At 37.1% G+C, this 26,597-nt stretch overlaps 2 protein-coding genes across 4 annotated transcripts in view; both read right to left on the reverse strand.

Moving 5' to 3' along the window:
* Window positions 1–26,597, reverse strand: part of NT5C2 (5'-nucleotidase, cytosolic II) — a 105,010-nt gene that overhangs the window by 70,749 nt on the left and 7,664 nt on the right. Inside the window, exon 2 of the mRNA XM_001929278.6 lies at window positions 11,786–11,910. Coding sequence (XP_001929313.3) covers window positions 11,786–11,886 — 101 coding nt within the window. The 5' untranslated portion in view covers window positions 11,887–11,910. The remainder of the gene's footprint in view (window positions 1–11,785; window positions 11,911–26,597) is intronic.
* PCGF6 (polycomb group ring finger 6) overlaps window positions 1–26,597 on the reverse strand; it is a 225,002-nt gene that overhangs the window by 70,743 nt on the left and 127,662 nt on the right. For all 3 annotated transcript variants that reach the window (XR_002338753.1, XR_002338752.1, XR_002338754.1), the window contains exon 11: window positions 11,786–11,910. The gene's annotated coding sequence lies outside the window, so the exon portion shown is untranslated. The remainder of the gene's footprint in view (window positions 1–11,785; window positions 11,911–26,597) is intronic.

The following is a 26,597-nucleotide window of genomic DNA, read 5'->3' on the forward strand; positions in this document are numbered from 1 at the left end:
ATAAGCAATGAGATCCTGCTGTATAACACTGGGAACTCTATCTAGTCATTTATGATGGAGCATGATGGAGGATAATGTGAGAAAAAGGATGTATATATGTATGTGTAACTGGGTCTCTTTGCTGTACTGTAGGAAAGTGACAGAACACTATAAACCAGCTATAATAGAAAAAAATAAAACTCATTAAAAAATTAAAAAACACTAAAAAATATTAAGACCTAAACACTGATAAAAATCATTTAAAAAAAAAATAAGTGTTGGGAGTTCCTGTCGTGGTGCAACGGAAACGAATCTGACTAGGAACCATAAAGCTGTGTGTTCAATCCCTGGCCTTGTTCGGTGGGTTAAGGATCTGGCATTGCCCTGAGCTGCGGTGTAGATCACAGACGCAGCTTGGATCTGATGTTGCTGCTGCTGTGGCTGTGATGTAGGCCGGCGGCTATAGCTCCAATTAGACCCCTAGCCTGGGGACCTCCATATGCCTCAGGTGCGGCCCTAAAAAGACAAAAAGACAAAAGAAAAAAGAAAAAAAAGAAGAAAAAATTAACTCAAAATATATCCAAAACCTAAATATAAAACATAAAACTATCAGAGTTCCTATTGTGGCTCAGTGGAAATGAATCTGACCAGCATCCATGAGGATGCAGGTTCTATCCCTGGCCTTGCCCAGTGGGTTAAGGATCCAGCATTTCCATGAGCTGTGGTGTAGGTCGCAGATGTGGCTCAGATCTAGTGCTGCTGTGGCTGTTACACAGACCAGTGTCTACTGCTCCAATTTGAACCCTAGTCTGGGAACCTCTGTATGTCATGGGTACAGCCCTAAAAAAGACAAAAATAAAAATTTTTAAAAACCCGTGAAACTATATAACTCTCAGAAGAAAATTTAAGTGTAAATTTTTGTGACCTGAGATTAAGCAACAATTTCTTAAACTTGAAAACAAAAGTACAAGCAACAAAAATCACAGATGAACTGGACTTCATCAGTATTAAAAAAAAATCTGGAGTTCCCATTGTGGCGTGGCGGAAATGAATCCGACCAGGAACCATGAGGTTATGGGTTTGATCCCTGGCCTTGCTCAGTGGGTTAAGGATCCAGTGTTGCCATGAGCTGTGGTGTAGGTCACAGATGCGGCTGGGATCTGGCGTTGCTGTGAATGTGGTGTAGGCCAGTGGCTATGGCTCCGAGTAGACCCCTAGCCTGGGAACCTCCATATGCCACAAGTGCGACCTGACAGAAAGACAAAAAAAGAAAAAAATCTATTCCTTCAAATGACATTACCAAGAAGGTGAAAAGACAACCCATAGACTGGGAGAAAATATCTGATATATTAGACAAAAACTTAGTACCTAGAATATATATATAAAGAACTAATATTCAACTCAACAGTGAAAAGACAAGAAATAGGCAAAGGATCTGAAGAGATATTTCTCAAGAGAAGATATACAAATGGCCACTAAGAACATAAAAAGATACCCAACAACATTAATTATAAGGGAAAAGCAAACGAAAATCCCAGTGAGATGCCATCACACACACACAGTAGGATGGCTATAATAATTTTTAAAAACCCACTAACAAGTGTTACTGTGAGGATGTAGAGAAACTAGAAGCCACAATCATTGCTGGAGGGAATGTAAAAAGATGGATTTGCATTGGAAAAGAGTTAGATAATTCTTCAATAAATTAAAGTTACCATTTGACCCAGCAAATTCCACTGCTAGATAACATACTCCTCCAAAATGAAAACATGTCCACACAAAATATATACACAAATGTTTATGGCAGTACTATTTGTACCAGCCAAAATGTGGAAACAATACAAATATTAAGCAACAAATGAACAGATAAACAAAATGTTGTATATTCATACACTGGAATGTTATTCAGCAATTAAAGGAGTTGAGTACTGACTCATGCTACAATATGGATGAAATTTGAAAATATTAAGAGACAGAAAAAAAGCCACATATTTTATGATTCTATTTATATGATATGTCCAAAACAGGCAATTCCATAGAGACATAAAATAGATTAGGGCTGTCAGGGATTGGAGACAGAAGGGAATGCAATGTAACTACTAATAGGTATGGGGTTTCTTTTTGGGGTGATGAAAATGTCATGGAGATAATAGTGGTGATGGTTACACTGAATTATTTATCACTATTTTATGTTATGAATTATATCTCAATAAAGCTGTTTATTTTTTATTTTATTTTTTTGTTTTTAGGGCCGTACCCACGGCATAGGGAGGTTTCCAGGCTTGGGGTCTAACTGGAGCTACAGCTGCTGGCCTATGCCACAGCCACAGCAATGCAGGATCCAAGCCGTATCTGTGACCTATACCACTGCTCACGGCAACGCCGGATGCTTAACCCACTAAGCAAGGCCAGGGAGCACACCTGCGTCCTCATGGTTCCTAGTTAGATTCATTAACGCTAAGCCACAACAGGAACTCCTAGAGCTGTTTTTTTAAAGAACATATATAAAGACAAATCAGTAAGAAAAAGAGACAACTCAATTAGCAAATGACTTGAATAGTCAAGTCACAAAAGATGGATTCTAAAGGGCTAGTTAATGTATGAAGAGGTGTTTTTTCAGAAAAATGCAAATTAAAACCAAATTGATCTGTCAGTATGTATCCACCAAAATCAGTTTTAAATTAAAAATATCATTCAAGAGATCAATATTAAAGTGTTGGTCATATTGTTTTCATACATTTCAGGTAAAATTCTAAATCAGAGCAACCACTTTGGAAAATGATTTTTGTTGTATCTATCTAAACCAAACATATGCTTTACTCTACGGCCCAGCAATTCCACTGCTTGGAGAAATAAGTGTATATAGCCATTAAAAGATATATTCAGAGTTCCCTTTGTGGCTCAGTGGTTAACAACCCCAACTAGGACCTATGAGGACGCAAGTTCAATCCCTGGCCTTGCTCAGTGGATTAAGGATCCGGCGTGGCTGTGAGCTGTAGTGTGGGTTGCAGACGCAGCTCGGATCCCTTGTTGCTGTGGCTGTGGTGCATGCCAGCAGCTATAGCTCTGATTGGAGCCTTAGCCTGGAAACTTCCATATGCCACGAGTGTGGCCCTAAAAAGCAAAAAAAAAAAAAAGACACTTTCAAGAATGTTTATGACAGCAGTTCAATTCCTATTTTTTCAAAATTAAAATGCAGTTAAAATTGAGCTTTTGGAATGTGCGTGTCTTTGAATTTTAATACATTTATAAGTTTCCTAATAACCATCAACATCTGGAATCAAAATGGTTCCATCACCGCCCCCCCCACCAAAACTCTCCTGTTATCCTCTTGTAGTCACACTTCCTCTCCTCTGACAACTCCATCACTATAGTTCTGTCTTCCAGAACACTGTATAAAATACCAGTATCAGTAGGAAACCTCTTAAGACTATCTTCTTTGACTCAGCATTGTGTCTCTGACAGTTATCCAAGTTGCTGTGTCTTATTAATAGTGTGTTTCTTTTTCCTGAATTATATTTCATTGTGTGGATTACTGCATTTTAATTATGTATTTACCCATATTTGGGTTGTCTCTTGTTTGAGGCAATTTTAGACTGATATATCACAAACATTATTTATGTACAGTTTTGTGCATGAGCATAAGTTTTCATTTATCTAGGGCAAATATCTAGGAGTAAAATCTCTGGGTCATTGGCTAAGCATTTCTAACTTTATAAGAAACTACCAAATTGTTTTTCAGAGTAGCTATAGCATTTCACCTTTCTACCAGCAACGTATCAGAGTTCCAACTGCTCCATGTCCTTGACAACACTTGGTATTGCCAGTATTTTTTATTTTAGCCATTGTAATAGGCATAAACAATGCAGTTTTTATTTGTATTTCCCTAGTGATGTTACAGGTGTGCTTTATACCATCCATACAGACTCTGAAGTGATGTGTCAGGCTTTTGCCCATTTCTTCATTGGGTTATTTTCATGTTACTGAATTTTAAAAAGTTCTTTTTTTTTTTTTTTTTTGCCATTTCTAGGGCCTCTCCCGTGACACATGGAGGTTCCCAGGCTAGGTGTTGAATCAGAGCTGTAGCTGCCGGCCTACGCCAGAGCCACTGCAACGCGAGATCCGAGCCGTGTCTGCAACCTACACCACAGCTCACAGCAACGCCGGATCCTTAACCCACTGAGCAACGCCAGGGATCAAACCCGCAACTCATGGTTCCTAGCTGGATTCGTTAACTACTGAGCCATGATGGGAACTCCTAAAAAGTTCTTTATATGCTCTAGACACAAGTCCTTTATCAGGTTTGTGATTTACAGGTATTTTTTCAGTCTGTAGCAGCTTTATGATTAATAGCTATCCATTAACAGAAAACGAATAAACAAATTATCAAATACTGAGGAAACAGAATGCTGCGTAGTAATAAAAAAAGGACAAATTACTAGTACATTCAAAACCACAGATGAATCTCTCTCTCAGACATACAGTGAACAAAAGAAGGCATACCCAAAAGAATCCTTTAAGGTGAAGTATACTACCTAAATATGAGTAACATTTCTTCAATTTGAGTTTCTTACCATAGGATTCCATTAAATCAACTATCTACTATCTTTTATTCTTTCTCTTCCTTGACACTGCCACTACCAACACCCTCACTCTGCTTTTTTTATTTTACTTTTAAGTAGATTATTTGGGGAAGAACATAGAGGGTATGGTGGCAGAGAAACAAACTGAGAATGTTTTAGGATCCAATATTTTCTTTTGAACAATAAAGTCTAGAGAATATGCATTCCATAAAGTGGTATCACTGAACAATATAAAGAGCATTGTATCTAGAACAGACAATACCTATGCTGTAAGAAAAGGTATGCCACTGCGAGAATTTTTTTTTGTTTTTTTGGGTTTTTTTTTTTTGGGTCTTTTTAGGGCTGCACCTGCATTATATGTCAAGTTCCCAGGCTAGGGGCTGAATCAGAGCTGGAGCTGCCAGTCTATACCACAGTCACAGCAATGAGGGATCTGAGCTGCATCTGCAGCCTACACTACAGCTTAAGGTGTAGCCAGATCCTTAACCGACTGAGCAAGGCCAGGGGTTGAACCTGTGTCCTGATGAATACTAGTCGGGTTTGTTACTCCTAAGCCACAACAGGAACTCCAAGAATTTTTTAAATTAAACTTACTATGTTGACATAATTGTGGATTCACGAGCAGTAGTAAGAAATGATAGAGAGATTCCCTGTACTCTCTACCCAGTCTCCCCGCAATGGGAACATCTTGAATAAATGCAGTAGAATATATCACAACCAGGAAACTGACAAGTGAGTTTTACATGCACTCACTTGTGTCTATGTGTGTGTATGTGTGTGCAAATTCATGTAATCACCATCAGAGTCAAGATACAGAATAATTCTATCACAAGGTTCCTAACCAATCCCTAACCCTTGGCAATCACTATTCTATTTTCAATCGCCATAATTTTGTCATTTCAGAAATGTTATAGACATGGAATTATAGAGTATATAAACTTTTGAGGTTGTTTTTATTAACTCAGCATAATTTTCTTTCTTTCAAGGGAAATGCCTGCAACATATAGAAGTTCACAGGCTAGGGGTCGAACTGGAGCCATAGGCTGAGGCCTACATCACAGCCACAGCATTGCCAGACCTGACCTGCATCTGCAATTTGCACCATAGCTTGCAGCAAGGCTGGATCCTTAACCCACTGAGTGAGGCCAGGGATTGAACCAGTATCCTCATGGATACTAGTCAGGTTTTTAACCTGCTGAGCCACAATGGGAGCTCCTCAGCATAATTTCCCTGAGTTGTATTAAAGTTGTGCCTATCAATAGTTCATTCCTTTTTACTGATGAATCGTATTCCACTGATCGAACGTTTAGGGTCAAAATGAATAGGACTAAAAAAAAGTTACAAATCCCTGAATCCTCACTTGTCATTCCTTAGGAATATGAAACACTAATCAAAGCATTAGAATGATAAACTACAAAAAATTTTTAACACAGTTCTGATACCCGACCTTACTCTTACTCTGACAAGATATTGTATCTTATTTAAGGATGGCTCCTTGGCATTACTGAGGACTTACATTTCCATGCAAATTTCAGTTTATAATATGGCTACTAGAATTTTAACAATTTATTTATTTGAATATTTGAAATCATACTAAAATGACATGTTAATTCAGCTTGACTGATGATACAACTAAAAAGTTGAATGACATTCATGTGATATCCATAAGTATGTTAAGTGAGAAAAAAAAATTTATCGACCTGTAGTTTTTGTCTGCATAAAACCTGATACCTACACTTTTATTGAGATTAAAAAAAAAACATAAACATTTCTAATTCCCCTAGTGTGCTGAGCTATAGGTACTACAAAATGCTATATATGTACATAAATTCCTTTTTGTTCCTTAAACATATATAATAAATTTATTTTGATTGGAGAATTATCATTCAACCATTTAAATAAAGACTGGTACAAAGGCCAACATTTTTAAAGAAAATAATTTTATATAAACAAAGAACTTTAAAGACAAACTTTAAAAACAAAGTCTTTTGAAAGACTACAATGTCTTTTAAAACAAGGCAAAAGACTGGATGACCACAAACCCAATTACTTGTTAAATTTCAGTCCGACATGATAAAAAAAACCACTTATGAATTCATAAGCTATGTTCACAAAGAAAGAGCCAATTCACTTACAAAAATCCTTTCATACTATAATCGCTGGAACTTTAAAAAGATAAAACCAAATACCTGACTTCAGCATCCTGGGTACAATCAACAGGGAGAGCAGATGAAAATTCTAATTGTTCCATTCCCGGATTTGGTAAATTCAAATTCTGATCTATATTCATTACTATCAGATTCTAGGTGTTAAATAAAGTACTATTTAAATTGTCTAACCTGCCTCCTTCAAGTCACAATAACATCTGAGCAACTCAGCCTATCTTCTGACAATATACTGAAACATATTCTAATGAAGGGTTTGGCCTGATGATTAGCCCCAACATAGAAGATTCAGCAAACATAATAAGGAAATGGAAGAACAATTCACACAGTCTGAAAGCCAGTTTCTTTTTCTTTTTTTTTTGACCATACCTGGGCATGCAGAAGTTCCTGGACCAGGTATTGAACTCAAACCACAGGAGTGACTCAGCCACTGCAGTGAAACTCTGGGTACTTAACCCACTAGTCACATGGGAATTCCTGAAGGCCAGTTTCTTAATAATGACACAGGACCATCATTTCCATATCAAAATTTAAATGGCTAATATTAAGCAAAAATATATATATATGGAAGTTAGATATTTATTTACTTAAAAATATTCAGCCTCTTCTAAAATGGAATTCTAAAGCATCATATGTAATGCAGTTATGATAAATGATCATCACTGTTTGCCTAATTTAACCAATGATAAATTACCAACACTAATAAATGTCTTTAATAAAAAGCCCTGGAAACAGAATATTCCACAAATTGACTAAATTAGAAAACTAAAATAAATTTCTTCTAAATGCTTTCTATCTAAACTTTTTAATTAGGAGTTCTCTTGTGGCACAGCAGGTTAAGGATCTGTCACTGCAGCAATTCGGATCGCTGCTGTGGCACAGGTTCAATCTCTGGCCCAGGAACTTCCACATGCCATGGGCATGATTCCCCCCAAAATACAAAAAAAAAAAAAAAAAACCCAAATTTTTTAATTAAAAAAAGCAAATGCTTGCAAGAGTTCAAGAACCCAATTTCTCATATTCAAAGGAAATTCTGCAATATGCTACAACATGGATGAACTTTGAAGACATCATGCTAAGTGAAATACGCCAGTCACAAAAAGATAAACACTGTATGATTTCATTTATATGACGTCATTGGAGTAGTCAAAATCATTGAGACAGATAGAAAGATAATGATGACTGGCTCCCAAGGGCTAGAGTGAAGGGAGAATAGAGAATTATTGTTCCATAGGTTTCAATTTTACAAGATGAAAAGAGTTATGGGGATGGACAGTGGTGATGACTGCACAACAATGTGAATGAATTTACTACACTGAACTATACACTTAAAAAGTTAAGATGCAAATTTTATGTCATTTGTACTTTACCACAATAAAAAATTTTAAGTGATCTAAAAATTAAAACCTTTCAAGACACTTTTTCTATTGTTTCTGTGATTTCAGATTGTATTCTGCTGTATGAAGAATGTAGGGTGCACAGCCTACCTAAAATCTTCCAGGAAATACCATTCCAAATGAATCAGAAGTGCTCTCAGGTTGTGACATATTAATTACAATTAGGACACTTGATGCTTTAAAGCTAGAAGCAGCCGTAATGATGATGATCTGTCTTCATTGCATAATTCTAGTCCTTGTTTCCAGTGATAATTACATTATAACCAAATGCATACTTTATGAACATAAAGACTAAGCAAATAATTGAACAGAAAGTATAAAACACCTCTGTATTTTCTCTCTTCTAAATGTGTACGCTATGTGTTTCATTAACACAGATACACATACACACTGGGTTTTACACTCTAGTTTCATGCTTGTCCAGCAACATGTCTCACACACTGCAGAGGATCACTGGTACCCACTGATTGATTTTGCATCTTCATACCTTGATGGGAACCTGAAATATTTTTAATTTTTCAGGGTTTAAGGAATAAAATCTAGAAATGCTACATAGTCAACAGATGTTTCTGCTTAAAAGAGTCAAGTCAATTTGTTATGAGATACTGTTTGCTGTGTATAAACACATTCACCAAAGAACTGTCATGAAGGTTGAAATCATAACCTGTTGGCCCAGTGACTAGGAGTTTATTCAGTAAATGCTCAACTTGTTTTCACTTGTGGATCAGTTAATTAAAGACTCTTGCATCCCATGAGTATCATAAACTCCCAAGTAATAAGCAATTATTAATTAGCAATTATTAAGTTCAAAGAAATATACATTCATTGAATGTAGAATTTTATTTTTATTTTTTGGTCTTTTGTCTTTTTAGGGCTGCATGCACAGCACACGGAGGTTCCCAGGCTAGGGATTGAATCAGAACTGTAGCTGCTGGCCTACGCCACAGCAAAGCGGGACCTGAGCTGAGTCTGAGACCTACACCACAGCTCAGGGCAAAGCCAGATCCTTAACCTACTGAGCTAGGCCAGAGACTGAATCTGCATTCTCATGGATGCTAGTCAGATTTGTTTCCGCTGAGCCAGGATGGGAACTCCGAGTGTAGAATTTTTAAAGCTAGAAGCAGCCTTAAAGATCTCCCTCTTTAATCTCATTTTACAGATAATGAGATTAAACCATCATCTAAAGCAACCATCACCAGAGAAGCTAACTGGCCTCCCCAGGATAACAACAAAACCTGAACCCAGATCTTCCAACTCTAACTCCACTCATTTACTCCTTTTCTATTTCTTAGAACGAATTTCAGAGACAGTTTAATAATCTTGTATTCTGTCATCTCTACTACGTTCCTAAATCCAATGTATCATGAATATACAATGTATCTGACTCTTAGACATTTACATTTTTAAAGTAAATAAACTGTATGCATTTCTTTTTGATCTTGATTACTAAAAATATGTATGAATATTCAACATAAAAGTTTTGAGTCCTTGAGGTATACTGCTAGTATAAATTTGGTTGATTTCTTACATGTATAGAGTAATTTAACCATCCCAGAACAGATAAGTAATTATGAGTTGTTGTAGACTACCTGGAGTTCTCACAGACTTTTTTTTAGCACTTCCAGTATACCAGCATTTCTACCTGTCCCTGGATCTGCCAGGATGGAGGCAGAATTAATTCTAGTAGGGCCCAGATCTTTCTCTTCTATAAAGATGAACTTCTTTTTCTTCTTCTTCTTTCTTTTTAGGGCCACACCTGTGGCATATGGAAGTTCCCAGGCTCAGAATGGAATTGGAGCCACAGCTGCCAGCCTACGTCACAGCCACAGCAACACTGGGATCTGAGCTGCATCTGTGACCCATGCCACAGCCTTCTCAATCCACAGAGCAAGGCCAGGGATCAAACTCACATCCCCATGGACACCAGTCGGGTTCTCAACCCACTGAACTACAATGGGAACTCCTATAAGGATAAACTTCTAACGTCTGAAAATAAATGATTCCTAACTGCAATATCTACTTCCAAGTATCTTAGCTACTTAAGATTTAGTTTGAAGCAGCCATTTAATTGAATCTATTAAAAGTAGTAAATGTGGAGTTCCTGTCATGGCACAGAGGAAACAAATCCAACTAGTAGCCATGAGGTTTTGGGTTCGATCCCTGGCACCCCTCAGTGGGTTAAGGATCCAGTATTGCCGAGAACTGTGGCATAGGTCACAGACTCTGCTCGGATCTTGTGTTACTGTGGCTGTGGTGTAGGCCGGCAGCTGTAGCTCCGATTCGATCCCTAGCCTGGGAACCTCCATATGCTGTGGGTGCAGTCCTAAAAAAAAAAAACAAAAAACAAACCAAAAAAAAAGTGGCAAATGAATTGAAAATACTTACATTTTAAACTTTTAAAGAAAAAGTGATTTAGAGAAAACTTTGTCTTAAATCAATACAAGAAAACATTACTATTACCCAGAGTTACCCACACTTAATGTAACACAGTACTCTGCAGACACAATGCTAAAACTATATTTGAAAACTATCATCAATTTGTGGTAAATGGCAATTAAGAATCATATTCCTGAGGGAGTGGGACAGACTGGGAGTTAAGGGTTAATAAATGCAAACTACTACATTTAGAATGGATAAAAAACAAGGACTTACTTGTGAATATAGTTCACAGGGAACTATATTCAATCTTCTGAGATAGACCACAATGCAAGATAATATATAAAAAAATAATTTATTATTATTAAAGTAGAGTTGATTTACGTTTCGTCAAGTTCTGTTGTATAACAAAGTGACCCAATCACACAAATTTCCCTGTGCTGTAAAAAAAAGAATGCTAATGGGAGTTCCCTTTGTGGTGCAGCAAAAACAAACTAGACTAGCACCCATGAGGATGCAGGTTTGATCCCTGGCGTCGCTCAGTGGTTGGCAATGTGGCATTGCTATGAGCTGTGGTGCAGGTCACAGACACAGCAGCTTTGATCCCACAATGCAGTGGCTGCGGCACAGGTAGGCAGCTATAGTGCCGATTCGACCCCTAACCTGGGAACTTTCATATGCCTCCAGTGCAGCCCTAAAAAAAAAAAAAAAAAGAAAAAAAAAATTATGGAATTCCTGCTGTGGCTCAACGGTAACCAACCCGACTAGTAACCATGAGGATGCAGGTTTGATCCCTGGCCTCGCTCAGTGGGTTAAATACCCCGCAATGCTATGAGCTGTGGTGTAGGTAGCAGACATGGCTTGGATCCTGTGCTGCTGTGGTGTATACCAGCAGCTGTAGCTCTGATCTGACCCCCAGCCTGGGAACTTCCATATGCCATAGGCACGGCTCTAAAAAAGAAAAAAAAAAAAAAAAGGAACCATATTCTTAATAACTAAGGCACAATTATGGAACAGCTGAAGACTTTCTGCTCTCAAGGAATTTTATTAGCAGATATAAAAAGCAGTTAAAAAAATTACCTTTAAAAAGCAGCAGCCCCAATGTAGTATACCAGCAACTAATAAAAGTCTAGACTTTGGACCGGGTCTGAACCATGAACTAGTTATGTGATCTAGGGTAAATTACCTAACCACTCTGTACATTTATTTCATCATCTGTAAAATGAAGTTATTATATGCTCACTTTATAGAGCTGCTTTGAGGATTAAATAGATAAAATACTTACCGATGATAGGCTTCTCGTCGATACTTTTTCAGGGCATGTTTATCCATGTTAGCAGGCATATCCGCTGCATTTTGTAACCGATCACTCCAGGAGGTTGTCATTTTATTTTAACTGTATACTCAATTCTAAAAAAAAAAAAAATCAGTAATTCAGTAGATTAATATTAGCATCTGTATATTGAAATCATTTTTGTTTGTTTTACAGCCACATCTATGGCATATGTATATTCCTGGGCTAGGTTTCAAATCAGAGCTACAATTGGGGCCTATGCCACAGCCATGGCAATACCAGATACAGAGCTGCATCTGCGACCTATGCTGCAGCTTGGGGGAATGCCAGATCCTTAACCCACTGAGCAAGGCCAGGTATCGAACCCACATCCTCATGGACACCATGTCAGGTTCTTAATTCACTGAGCCACAACAGGAACTCCATCATATTTTTTTTTCACTAGTTAAAATCTGGCTTGCAAATTGCCTGATATAACCATCTATTTAAATACACTGAATGTGGAAACATACTGAAAAACTATACCAACATTTCTAAACTATGTAAACTTAGGAAAATAATTTCATATAGTAATTTCTATCCAGAAAGATCATATATATCACTTCCAAATAATTAAGCATGACTGCCAGTAATCACTAACTTTAATCCTAGATTCTAGAGAAGGGGCTGAGACCAAAGACTTGCGAAAACACATAATTTTCAGTTAACATATGTATTAAAATATGTGAAGTAGGGAACTTTTAAATTCAGAAACATACTAAGTTCAATCAATGGTGGTACAAAGTAATGAGTATTTGATTTCTAGTTGCATCACACTTTCATGTTTTCCTCTGATAAATTATCTTTCATCTGGTATTAAAGATTAAACTAGAAGAAATAAACTAAAACATTTCATTAGAATGAATATCTAAAACAAGGTGAGTAGCTAAATGTCTTTACTGTAAGTATTTTAACTATAGGTACTGTTCTAGGTTTCACTTCTATTTTTGAATTTTTCATCTGTAAATAGTCTTTTTTTTTTTTTTTTTTTCTGTTTATTGCTTTTTAGGGCTGAACCCGCAGCATGGAGGTTCCCAGGCTAGGGGTCGAATCAGAGCTGTAGCCGCCACCCTAAGCCAGAGCCATAGCAACGTCAGATCTGAGCCACGTCTGTGACCTACACCACAGCTCACGGCAATGCTGGATCCTTTAACCCCACTGAGCAAGGCCAGGAATCAAACCTGCGTCCCCATGGATGCTAGTCAGATTGTTAACTGCTGAGCCACTATGGAAACTTCTATAAATAGTCTTAAATAAGGGTGAAAAACAACCTTTTAGAGTTAAGAAGTTTATTAACATTTTATTAAAATACCAATGTTTGCGAAAACATCTCCATTCTAACATTTTTAATTTTGAAAATGCTAACATTATTTATGACATTAAGTCAATTTTTAAATAAACTGCCTTTGTAGCTTTTTAAAATAATAATTTATTGAGGTGAAATTCATATAAGAAAACTAAGACAAATACCATATGATATCACTTATAACTGGAATCTAATATCCAGCACAAATGAACATCTCAGAAAAGAAAATCATGGACTTGGAGGAGAGACTTGTGGCTGCCTGATGGGAGGGGGAGGGAGTGGGAGGGATCGGGAGTTTGGGCTTATCAGACACAACCTAGAATAGATTTACAAGGAGATCCTGCTGAATAGCATTGAGAACTTTGTCTAGATACTCATGTTGCAACAGAAGAAAGGGTGGGGGAAAAACTGTAATTGTAATGTACACATGGAAGGATAACCTGACCCCCTTGCTGTACAGTGGGAAAATAAAAAAAAATTATAAAAAAAAATTAAAATAAACACCTTAGAAAGTTATGATAAAAAAAAAGAAAACTAATAATTTTTTTTTTCCCCCACTGTACAGCAAGGGGGTCAGGTTATCCTTCCATGTGTACATTACAATTACAGTTTTTCCCCCACCCTTTCTTCTGAAAACTAATAATTTTAAAGTGAATAAGTGAATGGCATTGAGTACGTTCATGACATAGTGTGACCACCACCTCTATTTAGTTCCAAAATATTTCCATCACCCTGTACCCATCAATCAGATTCTCCCCACTCCCCCGCCCTCTGGCCACGACCAATCCCAGTTCTGCTCTTTGGGTTTATCTATTCTGGTTATTTTATATAAATAGAATCATACAATATGTGACTTTTTAAGTCTGGCTTCTTTCATTTAGCATGTTTTCTAGTTTTACCCATGCTGTACCATGTTTCAGACACTTCATTCCTTTTTATGGCTGAATAATAAATATTCCACTATTCACTGGCTGATGGACATTTGGACTATTTTCACCTTTTGACTATTGTGAATAATACTGCTATGAACATGTATTTACTTGATAACCAGTTTTCAATTCTTTAGATAAACATTTAGGTCTGTAATGTTTTTGAAGTAATTAAGATTTCCAAGAGTTCCCGTTGTGGGGCAGCGGAAATGAATCCAACTACTATCCATGAGGATTTCCTGGCCTCCCTCAGTGGGTCAGGAATCCGGCGTTGCTGTGGCTGTGGTGCAGGCCGGCAGCTGTAGCTCTGATTTGACCCCCTAGCCTAGAAACCTCCACATGCCTTGGGTCAGCCCTAAAAAGACAAAAAAAAAAGAACAAGAAAAAGGAAAACTTCAAATTGAGTTCTGCTGCAATTATAGTCCATAGAGTATAGACAGGAAACAAATTTTGTTTCCTTATTGTTAAGGTCTTAAATGAATGCCAATTTTATTCACAAAAGTCTACCTATTTTTATTCTTAAAAAATTAAGGAGATCTGAAGAGGGCGAACCTCTCTAATCCTTATTTGCATACTGATTAACACACATGTGGATGAAGAAAACACTCAAGAGAACAATTCTAAAGCTCACGCAGGCTAGGAATAGTTCTTTCCCCAATCAGCCAAAATGGAAAATGTCACCATTACACAGTATTAAGTAGAGTAGTTGGAAGGGCTTTGTCTCTGTAGTAGAGCAAAATCATCTAGACTAAATACTGCTCTGGTCCTACCTAGCAGAGGTTAAAAGCCAATACCTGAAAGGATCAAACAGTTTCCAAGTAGCTTAACCACATCAAAAAACAAGAATATGCATAGGAACTAAAAAATATCCAGCACCCAGCAAGGTAAAATTTATAATGTCTGATATCCAATAAAGAATTAGTAGCATTCAAAGAAACAGGAAAATATGACACATACTGAGGACAAAAATCAATTGAAGCAAACCCACAAGTGTGACAGATGACAGGATACTCAAAGACATTAAGTTATTAGAATTGGACAAAATATATTTCAAATAATATATCATTAAGTACATAATTTATAACTGGATATGTTTCATACGTTTTAAAAAAACTAGAAGAATAAAATGTCGAGTACAGGTGTGAAAGATTAAAAAAGATCTATATCAAACAAATATCTAGAAGCAACTACTACAACACCTGAGATGAAAAATGCACTGGATAAACAGATTAGACATTAAAGAAAATGTTAGTGAACTTGAAGACGTAGCAATAGAAACCATCCAAATTAAAACAGATCAATGAACTATGCAACAGTTTCAAGTATATTCTGATTTCTAACACACAAGTAATTGGAGTCCACAAAATAAAAGAGAAAGGGAGAAGATGGAAAAAAATATTTAATGAAATTGTCAGTGAAGAATTTCCAAACCTGGAGTTCCCGTCGTGGTGCAGTGGAAATGAATCCGACTAGGAACCATAGGTCGCATGTGTGGCTGGATCTGGCCTTGCTGTGATCTGGCTTAGGTTGGCAGCTACAGCTCCAATTAGACCCCTAACCTGGGAACCTCCATATGCCGAGGGTATGGCCCTAAAAAGACAAAAAGACACACACAAAAAAAATTTCCAAACTTAATGAAACTTATAAATCCACAGATCCAAGAAAACTCAGCAAACCCCAAGCACATGAAACAAGAAATCTATACCAAGGCACATCAAGATCAAATTAGCTTAAGAGTGATACAGAGAAAATACTAAAAAGCAGGTAGAGGGAGTTCCCATTGTGGCTCAGTGACTAATAGAGAAAAAAAAAAAAAAATTCTCATCTGAAACAGTGAAACCAGAGGAAAGTGGCAAAACACCTTTAAAGTACTGAAAGAAGTATCTAGAGTTCCCATCATGGCCCAGCGGAAATGAATCTGATTAGTATCCATGAGGACGCAGGTTCAATCCCTGGCCTCACTCTGTGGGTTAAGGATCCAGCATTGCCATGAACTGTGGGGTAGGTCGCAGATGCAGCTTGGATCCTAGGTAGCTGTGGCTGTGGTGTAGGCCGGCAGCTGCATCTCTGATTCAACCCTTAGCCTGGGAACTTCCATATGCCATGGATGTGGCTCTAAAAAACAAACAAACAAACAAAAAGAATGAAAGAAAATAAGTGTCAACTCAGAATTATTTACCTGAGAAAAATATTTTTCAGAAATAAAGACTTTTGGGAGTTCCTGTCGTGGCTCAGTGGTTAATGAATCTGACTAGGAACCATGAGGTTGAGGGTTCGATCCCTGGCCTTGCTCGGTGGGTTAAGGATCCGGCGTTGCCCTGAGCTGTGGTGTAGGTCGCAGATGCGGCTCGGATCCCACGTTGCTGTGGCTCTGGTGTAGGCCGGTGGCCACGGCTCCAACTGGACCCCTAACCTGGGAACCTCCATATGCTGCGGGAGCGGCCCAAGAAATGGCAAAAGGACAAAAGAAAAAAAAAAAAGAAAAAAGAAGAAAGAAAGAAAGAAAGATTTTTTCAGACATACAAGAGCCAAAAGACATCACGAGCAGACTAAAAGAAATTTTAAAGGAAGTCGCTTCAGGAACCTTCCTGCACTGTTGATGGGAATGTAAGTTGACACAGCCACTACGGAAAACAGTATGGATGTTCCTCAAAAAACTAAAAATATGTCTGACCAATCTCATTCCTGGGCGTATATCTGAACGAAACCGTAATTCAAGAAAGATACATGCACCCTTATGTTCACAGCAGCACTATTCACAATAGCCAGGATATGGAAACAACATGAATATCCACTGACAGATGAATGGATAAAGAAGATATGGTACATACATACATAGAATACTATTTAGCCACCAAAAAAATGAAATAATGCCATTTGCAGCAATGTGGATGGACCCAGAGATGATCATACTAAGTGAAGTAAGTCAAAGACAAATACCATATGTAGAATCTATAAAATATGACACAAATGAACTTATCTACTAAACAGAAGCAGAGACACAGAGAACAGACTTATGGATGACAAAGTGGAGAGGGTTCGGGAAGGGATGGAGTAGGATTTTGGGGTAGAAGATGCAAACTATTTATATACAGAATGGATAAGAAACAAGGCCTACTGTAGAGCACAGAGAACTATATTCATTATTCTAAGATAAGCCATAATGGAAAAGAACATTTATTAAAAAAAAAAAGTGTATATAACTGAATTCCTTTGCTATATAGCAGAAATTAACACAACATTGCAAATCCACTATACTTCAATTTAAAAAAAAAAAGAGTTCCCTGATGATCTATGGGGTTAAAGATTCAGCACTGCCACTGCTGTGGCTCAGGTCGAGTTGTGGACATAGGTTCAATCCCTGGTCTGGGAATTTCTACATGTCATGGGTACAGCCAAAAAATAAAATAAAGTAAATTTTTAAAAGGAGGTCCTTCGTGTAAGATGGAAAACAATATCAGATGGACATCAATTTACACAAAGGAATGGATAAATATGAAAGATTTTTTTTGGTACTAGTAAGTCTTTTTAAAAGATACGTGTTTTGGAGTTCCTGTCATGGCTCAGTGGTTAACAAATCTGACTAGGAATCATGAGGTTGTGGGTTCAATCCCTGGCCTTGCTCAGTGCATTAAGGATCTGGTGCTGCCGAAAGCTGTGGTGTACGTCGCAGACTTGGCTCGTATCCCGTGTTGCTGTGGCTGTGGTGTAGGTCGGCAGCTGTAGCTCTGATTCGACCCCTAGCCTGGGAACTTCCATATGCCATAGGAGTGGCCCTAGAAAAGGCAAAAAGACAAAAAAAAAAAAAAAAAAAAAAAGTGTTTGAAGCAAAAATAATACTAACGTGTTACAAGGTTTATAACATACATAGAAGTAAAATATATGACAGAAGTATCCCAAAGGTGGGCAGGGAGAAAATGGAAGATTCCTAGAGTATACATGAAGCAGTATAATACAATTGAAAGCAGACTGTGACAAGGTAAGGATACATACTATACATCCTAAAGCCATCACCAAAACAACAAGAAAGTTATAGCTAATAAGGCAACAAAAGAGATAAAATGGAAACAAGAGGGAGTTCTCATTGTGGCTCAGGAGTAATGAACACCACTAGTATTCATGAGGACGCATTTCAACCCCTGACCTTGCTCAGTGGGTTGAAGGATCTGGCATTGCTGTGGCTGTGGTGCAAACCAGCAGCCACAGGTCTGATTTTCCCCCTAGCCTGCGAACTTCCATATGCTATGTGTGCAGCCCAAAAAAAAAAAGACAAAAAATTTAAAAAAAATTATTAATGGAACAAGAAATAATCAACCCAAAATGCGAGATGATAAAAGATAAAGGAAACAAAAGAGCAAACAGAAAACAGAAAACAAACAAACAAAAATGCTAAAAGTCTTTCCTTATTAGTAACTACTTTAAAGGCAGCTTGACAGAAAGGAATAAAAACGCGGTCCAACTTTATACTGTCTATAAGAAGACTCACTTTCTATCCAAAGACACAAAAGGTTTAAAGTGGAAGGATAGGAAAAGACATTCTATGCAAATAGTAGCCAAATGGAGCTGAGTGATTTGACTACTATCATACAAAATACCCTTTAAGTGGAGTTCCTGCTGTGGCACAGTGGGTTGATGGTCTGGCTCATCTCTGTGGAGGTGTTGATTTAACCTCCCACCCTGTGCCATGGTGGCCAATGCTGCTGCAGCTGTGGCATAGCTTGCAGCTAGAGTTCAGATTCAATTCCTGGCCTGGGAATTTCTATATATCAGGGGTGTAGCCATTAAAAAAAAAAAAAAAGCAGACGATCCAAATAGACAATTCTCCAAAGAAGACAGCTGGCTGAAAGCACATGAAAAGATGCTAATTATTAGAGAAATTAATCACTAATTATAAGAAAAATGCAAATCAAAACTACAACAAGGTATCACCTCACATCAGTCAGAATAGCCATCATCAAAAATTTCTTTAAAAACAAAAAACGGAACTACCATTTGCTGCTGGATCGTCACAGCAGCACCATTTACAATAGCCAAGACATAGAAGCAACCTAAATGTCTATCAACAAAGGAGTGGATAAAGAAGATGTGGTACATATATACAACGGAATACTACTCAGCCATAAAAAAAGAACAAAAACCCATTTGCAGCAATACAAATGGACCTAGAGATTATCATACTAAGTGAAATAAGTCAGAGAAAAACAACTATCATGATATCACTTATATGCTGAATCTTAATTTTAAAATGATACAAATGAACTTATTTGCAATACAGAAACATACAGATTTCGAAAACAAATTTATGGTTACCAAAGGGGGAAAATGGAGGGAGGGATACATTAGGAGTACAGAACTAACATATACACACTACTACCTATAAAAGAGATAACCAACAAGGACCTACTATATGGCACTGGGAGTCTCAACATTCTGTAATAAACCATATGGGAAAAAAATTTGAAAAGAAATGGATATATGTATATGTACACCTGAATCACTTTGCTGTACCCCTGAAACTAACAAAACATTGTAAAGCAACAATACTCTAATAAAATGTAAAATACATATAAATATATATTTCAACTATACTCCAATAAAATGTAAAATATATATATAGGCAAAATATTACAATGGATGCTTCATCGAAAAATATAAATAGATGGCAAACACATGAAATCCTGCTAAACATCACTTATCATCAGGGAAATGTAAATTACGACCATAACGAGATTCTACTACATGCCTATTAGAATATTTAAAATTAAAAAGGAATTCCCCTTGTGGCACAGTGGTTAACGAATCCAACTGGGAACCATGAGGTTGTGGGTTCGATCCATGGCTTTGCTCAGTGAGTTAAGGATCTGGCATGGCCGTGAGCTGTGGTGTAGGCTGCAGATGCGGCTCGGATCTGGGCTGCAGCTGTAGCTCCGATTTGACTCCTAGCCTGGGAACCTCCACATGCTGCGGGTGTGGCCCTAAAAGGATAAGTAAATCAATAAATTAATAAAATAATAAGTCAGGCTTTTTTTCCTCCTCTTTCCTTACAAATTAGAGGTAGTAATTACACTAAGAAAAGATTTCCCACATATTTTAATTTCTTTTTGTATTACTTTCTGCAGATTATTTGTAGGAAAAATTCAAAGCACTTTCTTGGATCACTCATGGACTAAACAAAACACACTTTATTTTAAAAATTAGTTATAGAGTCTCAGCAAAAGTAACACAAAACTTTCATCAATTAAAAATGTAAACATAAATGATTAAGTAACCATATTATCATTAATATGGAATAAAATCTGCCATAAAGTGCATACAGTTAGGTGACGCTAAAGGGATAAGGAGATTTTCTTAAATCATCACTTTCAAAAAGTTCTTTGATAGTTTTCCTATGATCTTAACATATAACACATCTTAGTGTTACTATAACAGACTTTTAGATTCTATTCACAGTCAGTCTATGTAGTGCTTAACTATTTTCATAGTGACAATAAAATCAGAATGATTATCATGTGGCAAAAAAATAAAAAAGAGTGTTCCAGGTTCCAGTAAGAAGGTAAACACTTCATTTGTCACCAGTTTAGAGTGTCAAGCTTAAGAGTAGTTTCTTCAGTAAGGTACAGATGTGACTAATACTCGATAAAAAGCTCAAAATTTTAATTCCTTTCAAATAATAGTGGTACAGTTTATACTGAAACTGTTCTCTGTTTCGACATAAAATAACCAGCCTGCAAAGAAGTTTTATCTGAAGACTAACAAATGAAATGAACTCTCAAGCATTTAAAATATTTTAGTTTCACACTTTAAAAATATTTCATGGGCACAACATACATAGTTCCCCTCCCCACCAACATGGAACATCACCCTCCCCCAAAGAAAGGGAAACCAGCTGTCCCAAAAGCTCTAAGCAACTGCTGAAAACAGGAAGCCAAGAGTAACTGAAACTGCAGGGTAAGCCTGGTGAGCAACCTTCAGCTTGGTTAGCCATGTTAAAAGTCTGTTTTACCAGCTATAACGGAAAAAAATAAAAATCATTATAACTGAGAAAAAAATGTCTGTTTCAGGTCCCGTCAGTATCTCACTTGGAAAGCAGTGAATAGCACTTAAACATGGGATGTAGCACAGGTCCATGAGACAGCGTTAATATACAGGTCAGTTTCAAACAAATACTCAGTTTTCAGTGGAATAAGTGTGTCAACAAAGATAACAGAGTAATAACAGTAAGTAAATATGAACACTCAGCGTTTTACTACACTTCGCTGGAATTTATTTTGTGTTTGAAATATAAGAACAATGGGCACTGCTTTGAAACTTGAATGGAAAGGATAATTTTGAATGGCTTTTTCCAATTTTCTCATCACCCTGAAATTTATTTTATTTTCATAAATAAATTACATATTGCACATATTAAACTAGTTTACTTTCTAGAAAAAGAAAAGTTAAAGTTCCATCATCCATCTGTATATCTGGTATTGTATTAAGGAGGCACATTATACACATAGCCCCTGATAACCCCAATCCTTGACAGATAAGCAAGTAAAACCAAGAAAGAATAGTGGTAGGTTAGTTGGTTATATCAATATGTTGCTGTCAAGGGTCCCCTCTGTAATAAGAGGACCACAAACCAATTTACTTACAAATACATTCCTTGGAAAAAAATGGAAGTCAGATCCAAATTTAGATTAATTCATCTAACAACACTGCTGAAAACCTAAATCCCAGTACTTGTTAATAATGTCACCTCTAACTTGAATAACATTTTGTAATAAAATATAGCTTTGAAAGTATTTTTATAAACTTGTCCCTTTTAATAAAATGCATGAAGGAAAATAATCACAAAATATTTTAAGATGAGAATATTAATTTTTCCCAAAAAGTAAGGCCCTTTAAAAGTGTGCTATGTATATGCACTTGTTAAATGTTTAACTTCCCCCTTTTTTTTTTCTGGCTGTGCCCATGGCATGCAGAAGTTCCCCAGGCCAGGGACTGAACCCAAGCCACAGCAGTGATACTGCCAGATCCTTAACCACTAGGTCACCAGGAAACTCCCCGTTAACTCTTTCCTTTTTTTTTTTTTTTTTTTTTTAAGGGCTACACCTGAGGCATATGGAGGTTCCCAGGCTAGGGGTCTAATCGGAGCTGTTGCTGCTGTCTGTCCTATACCAGAGCCACAGCAAAGCCAGATCCAAGCTGCGTCTGTGACCTATACCACAGCTTAAGGCAATGCCAGATCTTTAACCCACTGAGCAAGGCCAAGGATCGAACCCGCAACCTCATGGTTCCTAGTCGGATTCGTTTCCGCTGTGCCACGACAGGAACGCCCCCAATAACTCTTTTAAATAGTTCATGAGGAGTATTTTTTTGTTCATTTCTCATTTCATGATTTTCATTCAGTTTTATTTTACCTTATTTTATTTTGTCTTTTTAGGGCCGCACCCAAGGCATATGGAAGTTCCCAGGCTAGTGGTCAAATCAGAGCTACATGCTTCCACCCTACACCACAGCTCACGACAACGCCAGATCCTTAACCCACTGACCAAGGCCAGGGTTGGAACCAAGTCCTCATGGATACTCGTCGGGTTCATTACCACTGAGCTATGACGGGAATTCCTCATTCAGAGTTCTTTATATCATTTGCCCCAGGTTGTACTATACATTTGTTAAAAGACCAACATTTCATAGTTGACACACCAAATGATACAGATGGCTAACAAATTCCAACTAACAAAATCAGACGTACCTATCCACATGTCACTTACTATATCCTCTACACCACTTTATTTTTCTTTTTTGCGCATTTACACTTACAGACATAAAGTATTTGACAGCTTTCATATTGTCAAGTACTTTTCTCAAAAATTTAAGTTCCATGAGGGTGAGACCTGTTTTGTTCACAGCTGTGTCCTCAGTTCCTTCAACTACAGACTTGATAGACACAGGAAGAAATAAACTCCTAAATCTCTACACTTGGAGCTCTTTGGTTTTCAAAAGCTAATTTTTGGTGTAAGTGTGAAAATGCAATATTACACAAATTCTTTCTAATGCTCTAAATGAATCTCCATGAAGTCTTATATTTGGTTCAGAAACACATAAGATTCTGGGCTTGATTAATGTAATATTTTGTTAGCCTTTCAACACCAAGCCTTAGAACAAAAGGTTCCTTGTTCTCTGATGGAAAATAAAACTGAGAAAACATCTTGTCAAATAAGAAATGTAGTACCTCTCGCCTGGACAATTTGTTTTTCTTAAGAAACAAATGCTAGAATCTCTAGACTGAAACAGTGACTAGAAAATACAAATTTATTCATATGTTCCTAAAGTTCCAAAAATATGCCAAAAAGACCTAAATTCTGCTATGTTCTCCTGAACATTTTACTGCTGCTACTCTAGCACTCCATTACCTCTGCCATATCACACAGAATGCTGTATTTGTTCTACATCTGCATATGGAAGCTGCTTCCAACTGAAAGTTTTGTGTAATACCGGACCTTCAACAATAACATGGTTATTGACAGAAAGGAACAAGAGAGCATGTAAAGAAAACATTTTAAATGACTGGGCTTGGAGTTCCTGTCATGGCTCAGCGGTTAGTGAACCCAACTAGTATCTATGAGGACGCGGGTTCCATCCCTGGCCCTGCTCAGTGGGTTGGGATCCAGTGTTGCCGTGAGCTGTGGTGTGGGCCGCAGACACGGCCTGGATCCAGCATTGCTGTGGCTGTGCTATAGACTGGCAGCTATAGCTCCAATTTGACCCCTAGGCTGAGAACCTCCCATGCCATAGGTGCAGCCCTAAAAATACCAAAAAATTTAAATTAAAAAAGTGATTGGGCCTGAGAATATGTAGTACAGTGGACCCCTTATCAGAGGAAAGATACATTCCAAGATACCCAGTGGATGCCTGAAACTGGATAGTACCTAATGCTACAGATACTATGTTTTTTCCTACATATACACACCTATGACGAAGTGTAATTTACAAATTAGGCACATAAGAGATTAACAACAATAAACAATAATAAAACAATGACAACAATACACTGTAACAAAGGTTATGTGAATGAACAGTCTCCCTCTCAAAATATCTTATTCTACTGTACTACTTCTTCTTGTAATGATATGAGACGCCTACGTAAGGAGATGAAGCTAAGGTGAATGACGTAGGCACTGTGACACGGTGCTAGGCTACTACTAATTTTCTGATGCTATATCAGGAGGAGGATCATCTGCTTGGGTGATCCTGGATTACCAAGCCATGAGGATATAAATGACGGGGGATCCCAGGAAGGATAGTACAAGATTTCATCACACTACTCAGAACAGCACACAATATAAAATTTAGGAATTGTTTATTTCTGGAATTCTCCACTTAATACTTTCAGTCTGTGGTTGACTGCAGGTAACAAAACTGTGGAATGTAAAACTACAAATAAGAGGGGACCACCATATGACTTTTATTTCTTCAAAATATTGCTAAACTTAATTACAGGCTTTCAAAAGCTAAAGCTGAACTGTTTTTACATTCAGTCAATATACAGCACTCTGTACCTTCAGTAATGACCCTTGAATTTTTTTTTAAAAGCAGATTAAAAATTCTGCTTTATTCAAAAGAACTCACTCTCTTACCAATGAGCTCCTGGCTCACCATTCATCCAACTTTGTTTCTGCTGGTAACTTTCCTCTTTCAAAATAACACAGAGATAAAAAATCAGACAGGCAGAAATAATCACCATGATATTTCTACGTTTTTGTATATACAATCATATTTATGGCTTAACTCACTTATTTGATAAAAATTCAGAGATATGCACAAGCTCAATGCCTAGTAATGCTAACATAATAACAGCTAACATTTATTGAGTGCTCATTTTTTTTCATGTGTTATTCTAAGCTCCAAACATACTTTATCTCACTGACTTTTCACAACAAACATAAGAATTAGATACTATTCATTATACAAAGAAGAAAACAGCATAGAGAAGTTAAATAATTCGACCAAGATCATAGACCCATACTTGCAGTGAAGACCACAGATTCTGGGGCCACACTGTCTGAGTTCAAAACCCAGCTATAACACTAATTAGCTTTATAACTGAGCAAATTATATAGTCACTTCAGTTTCTTCTACTCAAAAATGCTCAGAGTTGGAACAAGTATTTAATGCATTTATAAGTCTAAGGTGCTAAGAACAGTGGCTGACACATAGTGCATAATAAATTATTACTTGTATTACTAGAGTTCACAGAGTTTAATACTTGAGACCTCTACACAGTGTAGTGGCCTCTGCACGAAGCAGTAAATTATGTTTGAAGGAACGTTATAATGGGTTTCTACTTTTATAGAGTCAAAACTTCAGAGTGCCAGTTGTGTGTCAAAGGCTGTAATATCACACATTTTTTTCCCATCTAAGTATTCTAAATCTAATCTACTGTCTATAGGTTTCTTTCTTTCCTCAAAGTTCTCATTTCTACATCAGGTTATCTCATCAAACCTACTGCAATAGTCAATAATCCAAGATTAAAAATATGGCAGTTACTGATTTCAGATTTGTGAAAGATTCTGATGTTTACTCTGTAAGTTACATCTTGGTCTTATTTACAGTATGATATCAGTTAAATTTTTACAAATATATCTTAAAATTTTTACAATTTTGACACAATGTTTGAGTTGTTTCAACTGCTACACCTTTAGCACACTCAGATAATTCAAAATTTGCACTTTCTGCAATGCTCTGGCCCTAATTTAGAGCATAACAAAAGCTGTTCTGTTCTTATGAATTTACAGAATAATTTTATGACAAACAATGGTAGAAAAAGAACGTATAACAGAAATGCTAATTGAACACCATATTATAGGTAGACTAAGCAGAAAAAATAAATAGCATCTATAGGAGTTCCTGTCACGGCACAGTGGAAATGAATCCGACTAGTATCTGTGAGGATGCAGGTTCGATCCCTAGCCTTGCTTAGTGGGTTAAGGATCCAGCACTGCCGTGAGCTGTGGTGTAGGTCACAGACATGGCTTGGATCCTATGCTGCTGCGCCTGTGGTATAGGCTAGCAACTGGAGCTCCAATTTGACCCCTAGCCTGGGAACCTCCGTATGCCGCGGGAGTGACACTAAAAAAAGCAAAAAATAAAATAAAAATAGCATCTATAAACCTAAACATTTAAAAAAAAATCAAAACCTTGAAATTTTTAGAAGAAAACAGAGATGAAAAGTCATATTATGGCAACCAGGTAGGTCTTGAATAACAGACAATAACAACCAAAACTTTAGGAAAAAACAAAACAAACTTAACTATGTTAACATTTAAAGCTTATTCCTGCCAAAAACATTTAGTCCGAATTTAAACATGAGGAAATGATAAGACAAATCCAAATTGAAGGACATGCTACAAAACAACTGACTTGGACTCCTCAAATATATCAATATTATGAAAACACACAAAAATCTAGGGACCTGTTCATGGATCAAAAGTAACCAAAGGGGAGTTCCCATTGTGGCACAGTGGCAATGAATCTGACTAGGAAC

The sequence above is a fragment of the Sus scrofa genome, chromosome 14 (genome assembly GCF_000003025.6).
Source record: "Sus scrofa isolate TJ Tabasco breed Duroc chromosome 14, Sscrofa11.1, whole genome shotgun sequence".
NCBI lineage: Eukaryota > Metazoa > Chordata > Mammalia > Artiodactyla > Suidae > Sus > Sus scrofa.